Raw genomic sequence first — 23,314 nt, forward strand, 5'->3', positions numbered from 1 at the left:
AGAGAGACTGGGGTGAGGGAGGAAGAGAGAGACTGAGGTGAGGGAGGAAGAGAGAGACTGAGGTGAGGGAGGAAGAGAGAGACTGGGGTGAGGGAGGAAGAGAGAGACTGGGGTGAGGGAGGAAGAGAGAGACTGGGGTGAGGGAGGAAGAGAGAGACTGAGGTGAGGGAGGAAGAGAGAGACTGGGGTGAGGGAGGAAGAGAGAGACTGGGGTGGGGGAGGAGAGAAAGAGCATCAGAGAGTGGGGGACTGTGTGAAGCGAACACAACCGACAATTCCACACCGTGGTTATCAGGGGTGAGCCGTGAGGAAGGTGACACAGGGCTGGAAGCAAATCAACAGCCAACAACTAAAACACTGAAATCAGTCAGGAGTTGGATTTCTTTGCAAATACGCCACAGTCAGAGGCAATAAGCAATCAGTGAGGTGACTGGCTAGCTGTTAGGACTGTGCTGTACTGTGAGTGGTGCAGCCTGCCAGGCAGGGCAGTCATTGTTGGGAGGTAGAGACGGCTGAGAATCTGATTAGATGAGACTGACCACCTCTGAGAGCTATCAGTCAGTAATCAGACCAGAGAGAGAGACACTCCCATGGTTTCCCACTACAATAGAGGGAAATGGTGAACTATGCATCTGGTCTGGAGGTTTGAAACACCACAAGGTGGTCTGTAAGAACAGGCCAGGGATGTAGCAGCAAGTTTTTTGAGGGCTGTCGCCACCCCTGACTGTCTTACAGACCAATACCATACTGTCACACCTGAGTCAGGCATCAACAGGCGAATCACAACGCTCTGAACAGGTTTCTCCGATCTAGGATTTCTATGAAATGTCACAAATATATATGATTGTTGTTGATGAGAGACAGCTCCTGATGATCGTACCAGCCAGACTTACAGTGTAATTAAAACAATGCGTGTCATTATATGCACAGAATAAATTGAATTCCTATTTTCAAATAATATGCTCTACTCCTCAGCAGAAATCTTGTCATTTTAGTTCAATTTGATTTAATCAAGCTTCAACTGGTTGTCTTTCCTTTATAGTTTCACTATTCTAGGTGTGTTTATAGCACCAAGCAGAGCTATGTGCTCCTCCACAGAGAGCAGCAGTGAGGTTGACTCTCTCCTGTCTATAGAAGTGTTGTTGCTGCTGCCATCAGTTGACCTCTGTTTTGTCAGTACCGTGGCGGGGCCCTCCAAGCCCCTGTTGAACATTAAGAACAATAAGCATTTGATGTGTACCAACAAGAAAGCACAAACCACCAAACAAACAGAGACCTTTTGCACCTGCCCTCGGGGCAAATACTGACATTCATCTAAGCTTTTCTCTTTTTGCTGAAGTTGTTTCTTGTCCTGAGGCGGCTGGTCGCCCGGTCGGTGCATCGTAGTATTGGTAGTGGTGGTAATCCCATCGAACAAAAAACACACCACTCCTTTCATCTCCACACTTCCCTCAATAAAAATACCAATGGCCGCCGTTCTCTTGCACCTGGATTATTTTACTCGCCTTTTGTGATTGTAATAGGAATTAGCATTTGGCAGGAGTGGAGCAGGAGGAGGAGGGAACGAGGATGTTAAAAAGAAAGAAAGGGGTCTACATTTAAATGGAAATAGGGGCCAAGAGAGTAGACGGCCTACTATCCACCAGGGAGGGAGAGAGTAGACGGCCTACTATCCACCAGGGAGGGAGAGAGTGGACGGCCTACTATCCACCAGGGAGGGAGAGAGTAGACGGCCTACTATCCACCAGGGAGGGAGAGAGTGGACGGCCTACACTCCACCAGGGAGAGAGAGAGTAGACGGCCTACTATCCACCAGGGAGAGAGAGAGTGGACGGCCTACACTCCACCAGGGAGAGAGAGAGTAGACGGCCTACACTCCACCAGGGAGAGAGAGAGTGGACGGCCTACACTCCACCAGGGAGAGAGAGAGTAGACGGCCTACACTCCACCAGGGAGAGAGAGAGTAGACGGCCTACTATCCACCAGGGAGGGAGAGAGTAGACGGCCTACTATCCACCAGGGAGGGAGAGAGTGGACGGCCTACACTCCACCAGGGAGAGAGAGAGTGGACGGCCTACTATCCACCAGGGAGGGAGAGAGTGGAGGGGAGAGAGAGTGGACGGCCTACTATCCACCAGGGAGGGAGAGAGTGGACGGCCTACTATCCACCAGGGAGGGAGAGAGTGGACGGCCTACACTCCACCAGGGAGAGAGAGAGTGGACGGCCTACACTCCACCAGGGAGGGAGAGAGTGGACGGCCTACACTCCACCAGGGAGGGAGAGAGTGGACGGCCTACACTCCACCAGGGAGAGAGAGAGTGGACGGCCTACTATCCACCAGGGAGGGAGAGAGTGGACGGCCTACACTCCACCAGGGAGAGAGAGAGTGGACGGCCTACTATCCACCAGGGAGGGAGAGAGTGGACGGCCTACTATCCACCAGGGAGGGAGAGAGTGGACGGCCTACACTCCACCAGGGAGAGAGAGAGTGGACGGCCTACTATCCACCAGGGAGGGAGAGAGTGGACGGCCTACACTCCACCAGGGAGAGAGAGAGTGGACGGCCTACTATCCACCAGGGAGGGAGAGAGTGGACGGCCTACTATCCACCAGGGAGGGAGAGAGTGGACGGCCTACACTCCACCAGGGAGAGAGAGAGTGGACGGCCTACACTCCACCAGGGAGGGAGAGAGTGGAGGGCCTACTATCCACCAGGGAGGGAGAGAGTAGACGGCCTACACTCCACCAGGGAGAGAGAGAGTGGACGGCCTACACTCCACCAGGGAGAGAGAGAGTGGACGGCCTACACTCCACCAGGGAGAGAGAGAGTGGACGGCCTACACTCCACCAGGGAGGGAGAGAGTGGACGGCCTACTATCCACCAGGGAGGGAGAGAGTAGACGGCCTACTATTCACCAGGGAGGGAGAGAGTGGACGGCCTACACTCCACCAGGGAGAGAGAGAGTGGACGGCCTACACTCCACCAGGGAGAGAGAGAGTGGACGGCCTACACTCCACCAGGGAGAGAGAGAGTGGACGGCCTACACTCCACCAGGGAGGGAGAGAGTGGACGGCCTACTATCCACCAGGGAGGGAGAGAGTAGACGGCCTACTATCCACCAGGGAGGGAGAGAGTGGACGGCCTACACTCCACCAGGGAGAGAGAGAGTGGACGGCCTACACTCCACCAGGGAGGGAGAGAGTGCATTTGTGTACTGTTTCCCCTTTCACTGAGGGGTAAAGAGGGCGGCCCGTGTTGATTTAAGACGAACAAAGGGGGTCTTAGTCCTTTCAAGGGAACCAAATCTCCTCACAGAGAGGTGCCTTCAAAAGGAAGCCTCCCTGTCAAGCATGGGCATTGAGCCCCCGGTGGACGCCGCAAATCAAGCCCTGGAGGTAATCAAAGGCCAGAATGTGGGAAATGTGTTTGGGGTCCTAGGACTCTGCGTAGAGCACAGTGCAGGAAGAAAGAGGGAGAGGAGGGAAACAACAACCTATCTGCACCAATCAGCACCTCTTTCTCCTGCTCTCTGAAGGGGTCATAACCCCTGTTTTTCCAGCCCCTCCTCTCCCCTAACACTCCCCCCTCCGCCCCCATCAAAGCCGATAGTAACCCACCATTACAGAGGAATGTCCATTCAACACATTATCTGGACGTAAAAAATGGGGCTGGCTGCTTTTAACAGCAAATTAGTGACGTGATAATGAGGTCATAAACAGATGCCAGGCCCTCCTTCTGACTTAATTTCCTACTGAATTAGCACTTCCTGGTTCCTCCTCCTCTGGCTCCTATACAATACAACACTAACCCTCCTCCTGGCATGTTAACTAACACTGCTTCTCAATGCTCTGTGATACGGGACGTTAAATGTACACCTCAATGATTATTACTCTGTGTTTTTTTCTTCCAGAATTCTCATTTATGCTTCAAAATAGATTTTTGTGTTTATTATTTCATTTTCAATGTATTTCCCACTAAAAGAACTAGTAAAATATATTTTGGCATATCAAAACTCTGCATGGTGTTTATTTGAGTGAGTAACTAATATGGATTTTCTCATTCATCACACTGTATCCAATTCGATTCCATTTAATAGACCACCCTTAATGGATTTTCAGTCACGTCTAGACGTGAGCGAACACAGATTGATATTTCACACCTGTGTTACACAGAGCTGCACTGCAAATGGAAGCTTTTTTGCCTGAAATGCATTACCAAGCTCTGGTTCTGGTTGATATACAAATAGGCTGCAACGGCATGCCTCTCTCGGCTCTCATACACTGAGCCAATGCAGAATTACAATGACCAGCCAATGTCCTAATAATAATAAACAATGAAACACATTATGATTCTGTCAAATCAAAATAATTTTGCCATTATATAATATTGCAACATAAAACACATAAGAACTCATACCTTTAACTGCAGCAGTGCTGAAGAATTTCTCTGAGCTGGCATCAGAGCCCTGTGTGAGAGAAAGACGATATCATTAGCACATCTTCTTAAACATGTGGACTTCATAGTCAAAGACCCAACAGGCCATATGTACTATCCATCTAACGGGAGCAAAACATTCCGCACTGCACATCACGGCCACTTGATGGCACTGTTGGTCCATGACACAACAGCACATTTCATCTCGAGCCCGATGTGGCAGGGCGTACATTAACATTGCTATGTTATTGTGCGAACATTCAGTGCTAAGCATTTACACAGTATTAGACAATTAACGTGTTTTTAGGTGAGAATGTGCTGTCGAGGAGGCGTTGGCTAATTCAATACCACGAATAAGGTGAAAGACCGACCTGTTACAATCCCTACCAATATATGCGTGCCATGGATGAGTCTACTAGGGAATAATAGATTGAACCCACTAGTTTAAAATGTCACATTCATAGCGTTTTCACTTTTTGTCGCAGAGAAGTATAAAACCAGATGACAGTAGCCTATTGAAAGATGCTCGTTTATATATTAGATATTAGTCGCGGGAAGTGAATTTGACAATGAGCCCAATTCAAAACAATTCAGAAGACATTATCACAGAAAATGAAGACTCCACAGCTTCTCTGCAAATGGACAGTGGCACGGGCTCCAATAGTAACGGTATGAGAATTGCACAAATGCCACATATATCACATTGGCTAAAGCCTATCAATTATTTTCTATACTCACATGATACGACCCTGCTGAAGCCAGAAACATTTAAATATTAATTTGCTTAGGGTGCAGTACACTCCATGGTAAGAGATAGGCATTTCAGTATATCTATTCATCCGAATTAAAATGTGTAGGTGCATGGAAAACAGAAAAAGGTTTTGCCATTCCATAAAATATAATTTTATCTCGTAATAACACAAATTAAAACGAGAGTAGCATATCAAAGAGTATGACGGCAGATTGAAATAGACAGACTTGATTGAAGCACATTCAGTTTGGATATTTCCCTTTTGCACACAGCAAATATACAGATAAACACCATTCATAACGGTAAAAGCAGCATTTTCCACATAGGAATATTACACATTTGCGTTATTATGAATATGTTTATTAGTAGCCTATAAAACGAAATGCTGCAATAGCCACACAGATATTACACATTTTATTATGTTCAATAAAACCTATTGATAATACACAGAATTCGTCGTTAATATACATAAACTAATAACCAAACAGGCTAATTCATAATAAGGTAGACTACGTGAATAAAGAAACGCGACGCGCATACCTTTGATGTGGCGAAACTGGCAAGAAGGAAAATAACAAGTCAAATATATGACTTTCGTGGTCTAGAAAATACGGCCCCGTTTTACATTCTGCTCGTCGAATAATGTAATCCACAAACGGGGCGAATTCAACTCCGTTTTAATTGATGACAGCCATGCGAAAAGAGAAGCCCTTTCCAAGACAATTCCAACGAGAGACGAGAAGCGCATAAAAAGCTACCGTTCCTCTCGGACAAAGGAAGACGTGTCTTGCCAGCAAAAGCATCAGCAACAACTCTGGGTCGCTAAATCCCGTTAAGTGCGTTTCGTCTCCAGTTCAGGGTGGAATACAAATCTATTTCGCAATATTCATGTATTGAAAATATCCGAGATTCGAATAGACAGGATCCTTGGGAGAATGTGTATCTGGACGCGTAAAGAGGCTGCGTCCACAGACACCACAAGAGAGTCGACTGCTCGCTCCTACAGAGCAAAAAAATCCAACAAAGCGCAGACCAATTTCCTCTGTTGCGAAAGAGGGAGACAAAATCACACTTAGAATCACCTTGAGCCAAAAGGGGACTCCACATTCATTATATGTTCAGCTGGTAAAAGCGTATGTCCTGTGGTTGCTGACGGTTCCGTCGCCGACAGAGCCTCTCCTCATCCGCTCCAAGCATCAGACAAACTCCCATTCATCCAACGGCTGCCCCAGCGATCCTCGCTCAACGATCGGGTCCTCCCACTTCCTGATTCTAACCTGACTTGGGTTCGACTTCTCTCCCGAACACAAACACACGTGTGTTTTCTGCTTCCGAGTGTCCGAATACTGTTCCAAAGACCGCGCGCTGCTCGGGACAGTCGTGCGTATTTGCGTAAATGGAGCTCAGATAAACTGCTTAGCATTTCCAGAACGAGAGAGGGAGAGAAAGCAAGAGACGGGAGGGAAGGGGGAGGGCCTGAGACTAGAATGATATTCTTTCACTGTCAACAGTGTGAGATGATGTCAGCGGCTAATGATTTTCCCAGTAGGGTGCTGCAACCGTGAGGGGAGGAAAACAAAACACTCTTTATAAGCAGCAGTGCACCTCCTCAGAGCTCACAGCCGTTCTCTTCCTGTTGGAATAACCACCACTCTACTGTCCTGGAGGAGGTCACATACCCACACCAGCTACTGGGCCAACCATGGCGATAGACAGGGATCCATCCATGCTCACCTATGGTGCCCACTTAATCAAACCTGATCCAGGGCTCAAACGCAGACATTGACAAGAGATTTTCTCATGTTCAAACCATCTGTATTTGTAAGAGGATCACCAGCTTTAGCATTCTCCCTATTATTAAGCACATTTCTGATGGGGCTATTGCTTGGAAGGAGAAAGAGAGAGCGAGAGAGAAAGCACCCCTCGTCTTATCTGATCCATCTCACTAATCTGGCGGACCACGGACACTCCAGACCAAAACAATCCTGCAATCTCCAACTAATGCTGGGCGTTCCTGGAAAATCCCTTCAATCGCACGTTCCCGTGTCCAGCATTAACCCACTGTATGGGAGGTCAATGGATCAACAATGGAGTCACATTGGAGGGAGGATGGGATCTCTTTCTCTCTCCCTACAGCACCCAGCCCCCACAGAGCAGAAAACAGACTTAACTCATTGCTGCAGGGTGCTAATCCATCCCTCTACCCTACTGTATGTGCTGGAGAAAGAAGGAGTGGGAGAAAGAGAAAGATAGCGACAGACAGACACAGACAGACACAGACAGACAGAATGGCCGAGTGTTATAACCCCATGCACCTAGTGCTCTATATACAGTGCCTTGCGAAAGTATTCGGCCCCCTTGAACTTTGCGACCTTTTGCCACATTTCAGGCTTCAAACATAAAGATATAAAACTGTATTTTTTTGTGAAGAATCAACAACAAGTGGGACACAATCATGAAGTGGAACGACATTTATTGGATATTTCAAACTTTTTTAACAAATCAAAAACTGAAAAATTGGGCGTGCAAAATTATTCAGCCCCTTTACTTTCAGTGCAGCAAACTCTCTCCAGAAGTTCAGTGAGGATCTCTGAATGATCCAATGTTGACCTAAATGACTAATGATGATAAATACAATCCCCCTGTGTGTAATCAAGTCTCCGTATAAATGCACCTGCACTGTGATAGTCTCAGAGGTCCGTTAAAAGCGCAGAGAGCATCATGAAGAACAAGGAACACACCAGGCAGGTCCGAGATACTGTTGTGAAGAAGTTTAAAGCCGGATTTGGATACAAAAATATTTCCCAAGCTTTAAACATCCCAAGGAGCACTGTGCAAGCGATAATATTGAAATGGAAGGAGTATCAGACCACTGCAAATCTACCAAGACCTGGCCGTCCCTCTAAACTTTCAGCTCATACAAGGAGAAGACTGATCAGAGATGCAGCCAAGAGGCCCATGATCACTCTGGATGAACTGCAGAGATCTACAGCTGAGGTGGGAGACTCTGTCCATAGGACAACAATCAGTCGTATATTGCACAAATCTGGCCTTTATGGAAGAGTGGCAAGAAGAAAGCCATTTCTTAAAGATATCCATAAAAAGTGTAGTTTAAAGTTTGCCACAAGCCACCTGAGAGACACACCAAACATGTGGAAGAATGTGCTCTGGTCAGATGAAACCAAAATTTAACTTTTTGGCAACAATGCAAAACGTTATGTTTGGCGTACAAGCAACACAGCTCATCACCCTGAACACACCATCCCCACTGTCAAACATGGTGGTGGCAGCATCATGGTTTGGGCCTGCTTTTCTTCAACAGGGACAGGGAAGATGGTTAAAATTGATGGGAAGATGGATGGAGCCAAATACAGGACCATTCTGGAAGAAAACCTGATGGAGTCTGCAAAAGACCTGAGACTGGGACGGAGATTTGTCTTCCAACAAGACAATGATCCAAAACATAAAGCAAAATCTACAATGGAATGGTTCAAAAATAAACATATCCAGGTGTTAGAATGGCCAAGTCAAAGTCCAGACCTGAATCCAATCGAGAATCTGTGGAAAGAACTGAAAACTGCTGTTCACAAATGCTCTCCATCCAACCTCACTGAGCTCGAGCTGTTTTGCAAGGAGGAATGGGAAAAAATTGCAGTCTCTCGATGTGCAAAACTGATAGAGACATACCCCAAGCGACTTACAGCTGTAATCGCAGCAAAAGGTGGCGCTACAAAGTATTAACTTAGGGGGCTGAATAATTTTGCACGCCCAATTTTTCAGTTTTTGATTTGTTAAAAAAGTTTGAAATATCCAATAAATGTCGTTCCACTTCATGATTGTGTCCCACTTGTTGTTGATTCTTCACAAAAAAATACAGTTTTATATCTTTATGTTTGAAGCCTGAAATGTGGCAAAAGGTCGCAAAGTTCAAGGGGGCCGAATACTTTCGCAAGGCACTGTACAAGGACATTGGATCTCATGGCCAGATAGATGACTATCAGCAGGGAGACGTGGCTGGCTGAGGCCCCAGGAGACCATTCAAAGCCATACTGCCCGGGCCCCCGGGCCCCAGAGAGCTAAACTTCATCACACAATGGTCCCGCGAAGAACACAGCTCTCCATTACAAAGTGTTCATTGGGTTAGGGGCCCACCTTGATCTCCAGTATAAAGTGTGCAATGGGTTAGGGGCCCCATCTTGATTGTCAGTGGGCCCATGTCTAATATATGATGAAGCCATGTTGACAAGTGTCTGCTTTGAACATCAAGCAGCTTCCATATTGGGAAGAAGAAAAGGAGAAAAAAATCAAAGTGTCCGTGTCCGATTACCCATACTTGGTCCTAAATAGTAGGCTGTTTGAGTATGTAGAAAAAAGAAAGTTGAATAGTATACAACATTTAGGAAATCGAGTATACTTTAAATGCCCGGAAGTCATACTCATTTCGGCTTTGACAACAACTGATCAATTATATATGGGGATGCACTACCAAAATCAACGAATAGCGGGAAACTGCATTTCAAGCATGATGCATTCTCAGTATGTGAAGTATGTTAATAGTATGCAACAGTATGCAACACCTTGAAAATCAAGTATGGTTTAAATGCCAGGATGTTATACTCATTTCGGCTCTTCACCCAGTAGAATTGGATGCACACTTTTCCACGATGTATTGGAAGAGGTGGGCTGCGAGTGATAGGCGATTCAGGTGATTCTGTTCAGGTAGCCAAACAACAAAACTAGTTTTTTTTTTTACACAAAGTGTATTTCTGTTTTCTCACTGAAGTGTTTCTTGTTCTCTTGGCCTTTGTCAGAACTTTGAACCTAATTACTAAACCATCTTCTGATTTCTGAATGTGTCGGCACCGAGGACTCAGGATGTGGCTGAGTTATTGATGTCAAGTTAATCAGGCCTTTTAATTTAAACATATGGATTGTAGGCTAGGTAGGCTAGGCTACCTATTTAATAATTTAATTTATGGATCAAGCCTTAGCAGTCACTCTGATCTTGTTCCCAATGATCAGTGCTTTCGTGTATTATGTTGCTGTCCAGCGGTCCTGAATTTGCGATGCATCTGACTGTCCACATGCCTTTTGATTTGAACATTTGAACATTTTTGTTGTGTGTACTAGGCTATTTGATTTAATTAATATACAGTACCAGTTTTATGTTTGGACACATCTACTCATTCAAGGGTTTTTCTTTATTTTTTGATATTTTCTACATTGTATAATAAAAATTAAATGAAATAACACATGAAATCATGTAGTAACCCAAAAACTTTTAAACAAATTGAAATATATTTTATATTTGAAATTCTTCAAAGTAGCCACCCTTTGCCTTGATGACAACTTTGCACACTCTTGGCTTTCTCTCAACCAGCTTCATGAGGTGGACCTGGAATGCTTTATAGTATGCAACAATGAGTAAATAGCATGCAGTTTAGCTTATTCCAAATGCCAAAAACAACTGGACAAATTATGTTTCAAATTAGTTATAGTACTGGATAGTCACATGTTATTACATAGTAATTGCAAGACATTCCAAGTAACTACATGGCATTGTGCTGTTTTGTTGGTAAAAACAAAGGTGTGTATGATGCACTGAATATTTATACCACTTTATGCAACAAACAAACATGGCTGCCTGTTGTTGCACCAGTTGAGGAACAGAAGCCATCAACAAATCAGTATTTATTGTCCTTAACAGTCATTATCAAATCTATTTATTTATTTTTGTTATTACCCCTTTTTCTCCACAAATTTGTGGTATCCAAATCATAGTTACAGTCTTGTCTCATCGCTGCAACTCCCGTACGGCCTCAGGAGAGGTGAAGGTCGAGAGCCGTGCGTCCTCCGAAACACAACCCAACCAGGCTGCACTGCTTCTTCACACAATGCCCACTTAACCCGGAAGCCAGCCGCACCAATGTGTCGTAGGAAACACCGTACACCTGGCGACCGTGTCAGCATGCACTGCGCCCAGCCCGCCACAGGAGTCGCTAGTACGCGATGTGACAAGGACATCCCTGTCGGCCAAACCCTCTCCTGGGCCAATTGTGCGCCGCCCCATGGGTCTCCTGGTCACGGCCGGCTGCGACAGAACCTGGACTCAAACTCAGAATCTCTAGTGTCAGAGCCTTAGAACACTGCACCACTCGGGAGGCCTCATTATCAAATTTAATAGAAACCTCAGGTCTGTGATTCCAGCTCAACCACCAGACAATCTACATCCGGATCTCTCACTGCACATTCCTTTTTAATTCAAATGAAACGCTGACTGAGACGAACAGAAATGAGAAAAAAAAGCTGTGCATGCTGTAATGCCGCAGCCAAGAAAATAATATAAAGTGGCACTTTTCTATGGAAAAGCACTTGATGCCGTTGCCAGAGACTGGAGATCAAATATAACGTCTGGAGTTTTGTTATGTATGCCAGTAATTGGTGTCTGTGCCTGTAAATTCTGTCTATACACCATCAGCCCCTTCTCTCCGCTAAAAATGTTTCATCTTTAATTCAATTTTTTGGGCCGTGATCCTTTGCTTCAAAGCATCCAGAAGAGAATTTTGCCAACCTCCGCAATGGCGGTTTAATTCGACAGGAACTCTTTTTTTCCCTAGATTGCAATCACAGGAGACTGGCTCTCTTTTTCATGAACCTTCCTACCATTACGGGAAAAACCTCCCCTCATTTAAAATATTACCGACAAGTGTAACAGGTGTAATACGTTAAAAGCTCTTAGATAGGGCTCACAAGACTTCCCGGGGTGGATGAGGAGGATGAGGTGAGGCAATAAAAGGAAACGTGTCTTGATGAAATGGTAGAAATGCTCTGAGGAGAATAGCAGCTTTCTCCTGAGACAGATAGATAGATAAATATAGAGAGGTTCCAGGCAGGTTGACATGGAACAAGCAGGTAACAATGGCCGGGCTGTGAAGATGAAGAACCGTCGGGGAGAAGAATCAGAGGTATACAGTTTAATGGCTGTGATAGAAAACTGAGGATGGATCAACAACATTGTAGTTACTCCACAATACTAACCTAATTGACAGAGTGAAAATAAGGAAGATTGTACAGAATAAAAATATTCCAAAACATGCTTCCTAATTGCAAGAAGGGTCTAAAGAAATACTGTCAAAAATGTGTCCAATTAACTTTTTGTCCTTAATACAAAGTGTTATGTTTGGGGCAAATCCAATACAACACATTACTGAGTACCACTCTCCATATTTTCAAGCATAGTGGTGGCTGCATCATGTTATGTGTATGCTTGTAATTGTTCAGGACTGGTGAGTTTTTTAGGATACAAAAGAAGCGGAATGAAGCTAAGCACAGGCTAAATCCTAGAGGAAAACCTGGTTCAGTCGGTATCCACCAGACACTGGGAGATGAATTCACCTTTCAGCAGGACAATAACCTAAATCACAAGGCCAAATCTACACTGGAGTTGCTTACCAAGAAGACAGGAATGTTCTTAAGTGGTCGAGTTAGAGTTTGACTTAAATCTGCTGGAAAATCTATGGAAAGACCTGAAAATGGTTGTCAAGCAATTATTAACAACCAATTTGACAGAGCTTGAAGCATTTTGAAAAGAATAATGGGCAAATGTTTCTCTTAGAGACTTACCCAGAAAGACTCACATCTGTAGTCGCTGCCAAAGGTGATTCTAACATGTATTGACTCAGGGGGCTGAATACTTCTCTAATCAAGATATATTAGTGTTTTATTGTTCAAAAATGTTTTCTAAATGTTATAATTTTTCATCCACTTTGACATACCAGAGTATTTTTTGTAGATCGTTGACAAAAAAATTACAATTCAAACGATTTTAATCTCACTGTAACAACATGTGGAAAAAGTCAAGGGGTGTGAATACTTTCTGAAGGCACTACATGTATTTCGTAGACAAGATGTCTACTATGGGCAGTATAGAAGTCTACTATGGGCAGTATAGAAGTCTACTAGGGGTAGTATAGAAGTCTACTATGGGTAGTATGGAAGTCTACTATGGGTAGTATAGAAGTCTACTATGGGCAGTATGGAAGTCTACTATGGGTAGTATAGAAGTCTACTATGGGTAGTATAGAAGTCTACTATGGGTAGTATAGAAGTCTACTATGGGTAGTATAGAAGTCTACTATGGGTAGTATAGAAGTCTACTATGGGTAGTATAGAAGTCTACTAGGGGTAGTATAGAAGTCTACTATGGGTAGTATAGAAGTCTACTATGGGCAGTATAGAAGTCTACTATGGGCAGTATAGAAGTCTACTAGGGGTAGTATAGAAGTCTACTAGGGGTAGTAAAAAGTATACTATGGGTAGTATAGAAGTCTACTAGGGGTAGTATAGAAGTCTACTAGGGGTAGTATAGAAGTCTACTAGGGGTAGTATAGAAGTCTACTATGGGTAGTATAGAAGTCTACTATGGGTAGTATAGAAGTCTACTAGGGGTAGTATAGAAGTCTACTAGGGGTAGTATAGAAGTCTACTAGGGGTAGTATAGAAGTCTACTAGGGGTAGTATAGAAGTCTACCAGGGGAAGTATAGAAGTCTACTATGGGTAGTATAGAAGTCTACTATGGGTAGTATAGAATTCTACTAGGGGTAGTATAGAAGTCTACTATGGGTAGTATATAAGTTGACTATGGGTAGTATAGAAGTCTACTATGGGCAGTATAGAAGTCTACTAGGGGTAGTATAGAAGTCTACTATGGGTAGTATAGAAGTCTACTAGGGGTAGTATAGAAGTATACTATGGGTAGTATTGAAGTCTACTATGGGTAGTATAGAAGTCTACTATGGGCAGTATAGAAGTCTACTAGGGGTAGTATAGAAGTATACTATGGGTAGTATAGAAGTCTACTATGGGCAGTATAGAAGTCTACTATGGGTAGTATAGAAGTCTACTATGGGTAGTCTAGAAGTCTACTATGGGTAGTATAGAAGTCTACTAGGGGTAGTATAGAAGTCTACTATGGGTAGTATAGAAGTCTACCAGGGGTAGTATAGAAGTCTACTATGGGTAGTATAGAAGTATACTATGGGTAGTATAGAAGTCTACTAGGGGTAGTATAGAAGTCTACTATGGGTAGTATAGAAGTCTACTAGGGGTAGTATAGAAGTCTACTAGGGGTAGTATAGAAGTCTACTAGGGGTAGTATAGAAGTATACTATGGGTAGTATAGAAGTCTACTATGGGCAGTATAGACGTCTACTATGGGTAGTATAGAAGTCTACTAGGGGTAGTATAGAAGTTTACTAGGTGTAGTATAGAAGTCTACTATGGGTAGTATAGAAGTCTACTATGGGTAGTCTAGAAGTCTACTATGGGTAGTATAGAAGTCTACTAGGGGTAGTATAGAAGTCTACTATGGGTAGTATAGAAGTCTACTAGGGGTAGTATAGAAGTATACTATGGGTAGTATAGACGTCTACTAGGGGTAGTATAGAAGTCTACTATGGGTAGTATAGAAGTCTACTAGGGGTAGTATAGAAGTCTACTAGGGGTAGTATAGAAGTCTACTAGGGGCAGTATAGAAGTCTACTAGGGGTAGTATAGAAGTATACTATGGGTAGTATAGAAGTCTACTAGGGGTAGTATAGAAGTATACTATGGGTAGTATAGAAGTCTACTAGGGGCAGTATAGAAGTCTACTAGGGGTTGTATAGAAGTCTACTATGGGTAGTATAGAAGTCTACTAGGGGTAGTATAGAAGTCTACTATGGGCAGTATAGAAGTCTACCAGGGGTAGTATATAAGTCTACTATGGGTAGTATAGAAGTATACTATGGGTAGTATAGAAGTCTACTAGGGGTAGTATAGAAGTCTACTATGGGTAGTATAGAAGTCTACTAGGGGTAGTATAGAAGTATACTATGGGTAGTATAGAAGTCTACTATGGGTAGTATAGAAGTCTACTATGGGCAGTATAGAAGTCGACTATGGGTAGTATAGAAGTCTACTATGGGTAGTATAGAAGTCTACTATGGGTAGTATAGAAGTCTACTATGGCCAGTGTGGATTGCCAGAGGGTATGGAGAGAAGTCTACTATGGACAGTGTGGATTGCCAGAGGGTATGGAGAGAAGTCTACTATGGGTAGTATAGAGGTCTACTATGGACAGTGTGGATTGCCAGAGGATATGGATAGAAGTCTACTATGGACAGTGTGGATTGCCAGAGGGCATGGAGAGAAGTCTACTATGGGTCGTATAGAAGTCTACTATGGACAGTGTGGATTGCCAGAGGGTATGGAGAGAAGTGGCAAGGACACAGGTTTTAATAAGCACATGCTTATAAAACACTTAAAAAAGACATTAATTATTTGCACCATTCTCAATAAGATTCATGGCCTGATATTCTATCTGACTGCAAAATAGGTAGACTACCCCCACATGCCATGGAACATCCTGCAATCAAATACATGCACAAATACACACCAGAATCAAAAATCATCTACCGTCTCTTTTCTGTGCTTTCAAAAAGCGAGGTGAGGATGCTTTTTACAGTCATTACATCCAGCCTTATCTCAGTGAGCCTGAGCCTGCACTAGCCTGCCAATGACAACTGCTTCTAATCTTGCCCCCTCCCGACAAGCAGCTCTGAAAGCGACAGCGCCTTTCTTCCCAATTCCTCAGACACGTAGCCAGACATATATTCATCTGTCACTCGTTGCCTGTATTAATGGGGAGATGACACACACACACGAGACAAAAAGATGAGCCATATTTCACACATCTTTCACACTGATTTAAACCTGCCTTTATCACACAAGAGGGATTGGTAGTTTTTGAATATTAAGGCAGACACAAGACAGAGGGAGGGAAGCATCTGTCTGACATAGCCTACTAGGACAACGGGAATTGAAAAGTAGCAGATCGTTTTTTCTCTACGGTAATATGTTTCCTTGAGCTAAGAGATATGAAACTCACATCATATGTCACTAAGTGAAGCGTAAAGTATTTCTTCCTGGTGTTCGACCTATAAAGTAAAGAGCCTATAGAGCAACTGGTGTAATCTGGTCTGCTATCTCTCCCAGTCTGCTTTCAGGAACCAGGCCCGGCCCGTCGGTTGGACCACTAGGCGAATGGGGATGGATAATGTTAGACCTTATCTCCATCTAGGAGGTCAATAATCACTGAGAGTTGACATAGCAGTACATAAGCACTGGTCTGTTAGCATGAGCAGAGCCACTTTACTGCCTGGCCCTCGAGCCATCAGTCCTCTGTCCCCTTCCCAGGGACTCTGCTTTCAAAACAAACCAGGACAAGGAAATTGGTTTAGGCTAACCTTCCCTCCTCAAACGCTTGGGTTACATCCTTAATGCATTTCTTTGCCTTATTCCCAGTCGGAGTAGAAATGGGAACAGGAGTTAACCCTTTTGTCAAAATTCTAGACATGCCACAGAGCGTCAGCCGGTCATTTCAGGCCAGTCAATCCCTCCCTCCCCATCAAGCAGACCAACATTGAGTACCACTCTATTGCACACACACAAACACATTTGTACATTTGTACAAACACATTTGTACACACTCATATACACTCAGTGGACAGTTTATTAGGTACACCCATCTAGTAGGGGGTCGTACCCCCCACCTCCAGAACATCCTGAATTATTCGGGGCATGGCGTTCTATCGTGACTCAATTGGTATCAAGGGACCTAACGTGTGCCAGGAAAACATTCCCCACACCAGTACACCACCGCCACCAGCCTGTACCGTTGACACCAGGCAGGATGGGGCCACGGACCCATGCTGCTTACGCCAAATCCTGACTCTGCCATCAGCATGGCGCAACAAGAACCGGGCTTCTTCGGACCAGACAATGTTTTTTCCACTCCTCGATTGTCCAGTATTGATGATTGAGTGCCTACTTGAGCCACTTCTTCTTGTTTTTAGCTGATAGGAGTGGAACCCGTTGTGGTCGTCTCCTACAATAGCGCATCCATGACAAGGATTGACAAGTTGTGCGTTCCGAGATGCCATTCTACACACCACTGTTGTACTGTGCTGTTATTTGCCTGTTTGTGGCCCGCCTGTTAGTTTGCATGATATTTTCCCTTTTCCTTCAATCTCTCTCATCAACGAGCTGTTTTTGCCCACAGGACTGCCACTGACTGGATGTTTTTTCTTTGTCGCACCAATCTCTGTAAACTCTAGACACTCGTGCGTGAAATCCCAGGAGAGTGAGCTTTTCTGAGATACTGTATCCGAATCACCAAGCACAGACGATCATACCGCGCTCAAAGCCGCCTAGGTCACTCGTTTTGCCCATTCTAACGTTCAATCGAACAGTAACTGAATGTCTCGATGCCTGTCTGCCTGCTTTATATAGCAAGCCATGGCCACGTGACTCACTGTCTGTAGGAGAGATACATTTTTTGTGAAAAGGGTGGTGTAGCTAATAAACCAGCGACTGAGTGCAAAATACACACACAGGTAGACTTTGGGCGGCATCCAGATTGCCATACCTTTATACCGATCTTGTGCCATACCGGGATATTCAATAATACCGGCACTGAACACAAGGGACACTATTGATTTTGGAAGAAGCTAACCACAAATGCAGAGCATTTAGCATATTTTAGACAGTTAACTTAATAGTTATAAAATATCTAGCTGGCAAACATTTAGTTGTGAATTCTATGTAATTAGATCACCTGGCGCATGCTGCGCAACAGTGAGCGACTCACAAGACTCACGAGGTCTCTAGTCGTTGTGTGCTACAAACACCACGTGACTGGGTACTACCGGGAAAATTATGTGACAGGTGAAATGAAGAATGCAGTCTTCTTTATCTCCTAACATATTGCACAAGATGACCGCAGGTATTTACTTAAAAAGTAGCTAGAAATATTCACATTTATAAAACAACTTCAAATAAATAGTTTAAACGGTATTGACTGTATTGAAAAACCATCCTGTGGCTATTTCCAAATACCCCTGTACATACGGTATACCGCCCAAGCCTACACACAGGACTGTGTTGTTGATGTTTCCTTGCGTTGGTAAGGGGTTAGAGATCTCTCATCTGCTCACTGTCATGGCTGACATAGAGTGAAACTGTAAATGCCATGAGAACTACAATATAGCATGCAAACTTTGGCAAAACAACTGCTTATCCTTCTGATCAAATAATTTCATATGAAGCTGGTCCAGATACTGGTTTGATCTGGTTTGCAGTAATATTGAGGTTGGCTTCCATGAGGATCCCGTGTTAAAAACCAGGCGATAGCTTTCAGCTGTTTTACAATGGAAAATAAGGGAAATCCTCTCAATATTCCAACCTGATTCCAGTTGTCTCAGAAGTCTTGCAGTGAAGCCATGCACCCCAGACAAACCCCTAAATAAAAACTCTGAATATCAAACCCTAGCTTTAATTGTCCTCATTAATCATCTCCATAGTCACGGAGGCACGACAGACATCAGCAACGACTTAATTTCAACCCAGAGCTACTTTGGCTGGGATGATATTTTTTCTTTTTTTTACTTTCTTGTGAAATATGATGGAGAGAAACAGGAGGAGGAGAGAGTGACAGGGAGAAGAGAGACAGAAATTAGAGAGACAGACAGCCAGGGGGAGGGGAAATCGAGGGGGGAGAGAAATTGCCCGCTGTGTCTTTAAGAGGAATCACGTCAGGAAAGCACTGAGGAAATCACCAGGAAAACCTGTATTAAAATGTGTCTGACCCCTGATGGACTTCCGACTGCAGCCCAGAGCAATCTGCCTGCCTGCCCGGCTGGAGAAATATGGTCAGAGGATTGTGCCACTGAAACACTCCATCAAGACCATTCTGTCAGGTACGCACTGAGACAGACTACAGCCCAAACCTCTCTTCCCTTCCTCTCTCTCCCTCCCTCCTCCACTCTAAGGTCGTGTTGAACTGCTCCAGAGTGGGGGCCTAATGATAGTCTCTCTAGTCTAGGGGGACATAAGATGGGCCCAGACTTCAAAAGCCAGCAGGGTGACAGACAGCAGGGAAGTCTCTCTCTCTCTCCCCCCCCCCCCCCCCCCCCCCCCTCTCCGTCTCAACCCAGGCCCACTGGCCCAGGAGGGGTTTCTAATTGCATTTCACAAGGACTGAACTAAATAAAGGCCTTGTTCTGCCTACAGTAGCCACCCTGCTGGGGGGTGGAGAGTCGGGGGGAGGGGGGAGAAGGGAGAGATTTGAGCCTCTGTGTGTGACAGAAAGCTTTAGCATGTCAAGCTCCACAGAGACAGGGGTAGGATAGCAACTCCGCCCCAACCTCCCCTATGGTAATGGTAGAACATGGGAGACTGAACAAGAGAAAGAATGTGTGTGTGTTTGAGAAGGTTAGAGAAAAGCGGGAGAGATTTAATCCACAAAATGCCCCATCCCCCTTGTGGCAGGCAGACAGGCAGACAGGCAGTTCCTCTGCCAGAGCCCATGGATGTGACCTACATGGTGGGGTGTTTGTGGGCAGGGACTAGGGAGGATGGTGGGGTGTTTGTGGGGCAGGGACTAGGGAGGATGGTGGGGTGTTTGTGGGGCAGGGACTAGGGAGGACGGTGGGGTGTTTATGGCGCAGGGACTAGGGAGGATGGTGGGGTGTTTGTGGGCAGGTACTAGGGAGGATGGTGGGGTGTTTGTGGGAAAGGGACTAGGGAGGATGGTGGGGTGTTTGTGGAGGGTCAGGGACTAGGGAGGATGGTGGGGTGTTTGTGGAGGGGCAGGGACTAGGGAGGATGGTGGGGTGTTTGTGGGGCAGGGACTAGGGAGGATGGTGGGGTGTTTGTGGAGGGGCAGGGACTAGGGAGGATGGTGGGGCGTTTGTGGAGGGGCAGGGAGGGCAGGGCCATAGGAGGTCTGTGGACAAGCAGGGAGCCTCCACTCCACTTTGAAGCTCTCTGCATTTCAATATTTCATGAGCCTCATCTCATCTCCAGCCCCTCTCATCGGATGTGTGCTTTTAGCTAGATAGTGAGCAGCGATCGTATACCCCATCACAGTAGCTACCATAGATCTGAGGAAACAGAAACACTCTGTTCCTACTCTGTGTACCCAGACAGTCTCTGGGCTTTGGGCTTTTGCATATCTAAGGGACGATCTCGTTAAATGCTTGTAGCAATTACAACAATTAGAGATAAGCTAAGTGTGTCAAAGCCCTGGCGGAGACAACACCATGTTTACAATGATTAACATGCAGTGTTATCGGTGGGGATGGTAATCAGGCAGCCAGCTAGAGCCTGACGCTCCACAAAATCACAGGGGCTTTATCTGTCACTATCAATGTGAGGGCAGGCGTGAGGCAAGCTGCAGGAAACGCAAACATGGTGAGAAATAAATGGCGGCCATACTTGTCAGCATTGTCACGTCTACAGCTGGTTTCAAATGATGCCATTTCCTCATTCAAGTTAATTCAAAGTTCACCAGGTACAGTATAATGGCTTGGTCAGGTCACATGGAAAAGGTCAGGAAAACGACTGGCCCTAATGATGGAGTATTCTGCACATAATACGATATCATGTAATAAATATGTAAAAGCACTGTAATAAGACTTAATATTCAAATACAACTGATCCGCATTTCTATCAAGCACTATCAATGGGGTCAGTGGGAGTGTGTGTGGCGTCTGCCGGTACATTTCCATGAGGGTGCATCGTGTTGGCACACTCTGGCCTCTCCAGCCCTCTCTATGTCCTCCGCTGTGACCGTGACATAAGGCCTGGTTGTCTGGGGCTCTGGGCTGTAATAGAGATGCCTTTGAGAGGGGCCTCCATCTGGCAGACCGCGGGCTCTGTGGGCCGGGCAGGCCTGCATTCCGTGCTATCCTCCACAAATTCACACCAAGCCAGCCGGAGACCTAAATGTCCACATTGTGAGTCTGAGACCCACTCACTGCATGCCCTCCCTGTCTGAGAGAGAGGCTGAGAGAGAGGCTGAGAGAGAGGCTGAGAGAGAAGCTGAGAGAGAAGCTGAGAGAGAGGCTGAGAGAGAGGCTGAGAGAGAAGCTGAGAGAGAGGCTGAGAGAGAGGCTGAGAGAGAAGCTGAGAGAGAGGCTGAGAGAGAGGCTGAGAGAGAGTCTGAGAGAGAAGCTGAGAGAGAGGCTGAGAGAGAGGCTGAGAGAGAGGCTGAGAGAGAAGCTGAGAGAGAGGGTGAGAGAGAGGCTGAGAGAGAGGCTGAGAGAGAGTCTGAGAGAGAGGCTGAGAGAGAAGCTGAGAGAGAAGCTGAGAGAGAGGCTGAGAGAGAGGCTGAGAGAGAAGCTGAGAGAGAGGCTGAGAGAGAGGCTGAGGGAGAGGCTGAGAGAGAAGCTGAGAGAGAGGCTGAGAGAGAGGCTGAGAGAGAGGCTGAGAGAGACAGGACATTCACCACGTTGGGGTTATTTGAGTGGAGGATCCCAAAGCACAGACGTACTCCGTGTGTTCTCTTCTCTCTGCTCACTCATAGTGTGTGTGTCTGTGTCTGTGTATGTGTGTCTATGTCTATGTCTGTTAGTTTTGTATAAGTGTGTATGTTTCTTTAGTGTTCATTGTGTTGAATGAGAGTCTGTTTATGTCCTGTTTAGCATTTGAAAGTACCCGTGGAGAGGAGTGGGCATAGGAGAGGATGTGTGTGAATTTGAGAGCATGTATTAGTGTTTGCCAGGAAGTCTGCCTAGCTTTTATGTGTTTGTGTGTGTGCTTTCCTATGTCTGTCTGTTAAGGTCCAGATCTCAGTAGGGCTGGGCTGAGGGCTGGCACCGAGCACAAAGAGCCAAGTGGCACATCATTTAGCACTAAGTCCAATAATCAGGGGCTGTCTCAGCTGGGCTTAGCATGCGCTCTGCTTACTAACATGGCCTCAACAAGAGGATCTGGGACTGCTGCTGCACGCGCCCGGCCCAACTCAGACAGACAGGGTCTGTAAGAGGATTTCACACTGGCAAACAGGGACAGCCTGCGCTGCTCCCTCCGCTCACCCAGGGAGAGACCAGACAGCTGCACCTCCTCACACACATCGCTGTGGATGCACGCACGCGCACACACACGCACGCACGCACACACACACACACACACACACACACACACACACACACACACACACACACACACACACACACGCTATCCCCCCAAATCCCTGCATCGGGGGACAATATCAATTGAGCGAGCTCAGGGATAATCCTTCCAGGAAACCTGATAAAGCAGCTGGGTCGGAGTGCCAGGCCGATTTGACGGTGGCTAAGACACAGAGAGACACAGAGGAGACTAGCAAGCCCGCCGCGGAGCTGGCTGGGTGGACCAACAATAATATCATACGATGTTCTATCATGCAATAATATGCAGGGAGATTTGATGGGTTCTCTAACCTAAAATGCTCCACTCACAGGGTTAGGACAACATGAAAGACAAACATTGTACAGCAGCATCTGAAAGACAGAAAGTGAATGATATTTTTCCTGGAGCACTCCTTGGCTTGCATGACGACACTGCTATTACTGAGGATATCACATGAGAACATAAATATAAAAAATACCAAATATTTTGCACTCCAAGATTTAAGAGAAGACTGGTGGTTATGAGAGACAGTATAAATCAATGTGAGAATTCTTCTGATGCACACTGTACGTGTTGCTATGACAAAGGCCCACTTTACAGGCCTACAGAGACAAACACCCCCTACACAGACACACACAGACACAAAGACACACACACACACACACACACACACACACACACACACACACACACACACACACACACACACACACACACACACAGGAGAAAAAGGCCCTGGTCCACTGGAAGATACAGAGCAGTAGGGAGAGACAGGAAGAGAGAAAGGGGGAAAGAGGCCGGGGCATTTCAGCACACAGATGAAGACATCCCTGAGCAGCAGCAGTAGTTTAAAGCTGGTGCAACAGCACAACAAGGTCTCTGGGGTGTTGCGTTCCATCCTCTCCCCAACGCTGTTGAGTTCCTCCTGTGACACGGAGGTAAACAGTTTGTTGTGGGAAAAGCTTTGGATTCTCCTCAATAAAGGCCCATAGACAATGCAATCAGCCACAGGGTGCTCGGGAGATCCAAACAAGCCAGGGAGTTAGCAACGTTAGAGCCCGTTTAATTGAGTCTGTTCACAGATGCCGCCTCTGGCATGGTTCTGGGAGAGGGAGAAAGGGGTCTTACACACAC

At 45.6% G+C, this 23,314-nt stretch overlaps 1 protein-coding gene across 2 annotated transcripts in view; it reads right to left on the reverse strand.

Annotated features, from left to right (window-relative positions):
* LOC139423096 (autism susceptibility gene 2 protein-like) overlaps positions 1 to 23,314 on the reverse strand; it is a 525,631-nt gene that overhangs the window by 37,977 nt on the left and 464,340 nt on the right. For both annotated transcript variants that reach the window (XM_071174743.1, XM_071174741.1), the window contains exon 5: positions 4,419 to 4,467. In XM_071174743.1, coding sequence (XP_071030844.1) covers positions 4,419 to 4,467 — 49 coding nt within the window. The remainder of the gene's footprint in view (positions 1 to 4,418; positions 4,468 to 23,314) is intronic.

Source organism: Oncorhynchus clarkii, chromosome 12 (assembly GCF_045791955.1).
Source record: "Oncorhynchus clarkii lewisi isolate Uvic-CL-2024 chromosome 12, UVic_Ocla_1.0, whole genome shotgun sequence".
Lineage (NCBI taxonomy): Eukaryota > Metazoa > Chordata > Actinopteri > Salmoniformes > Salmonidae > Oncorhynchus > Oncorhynchus clarkii.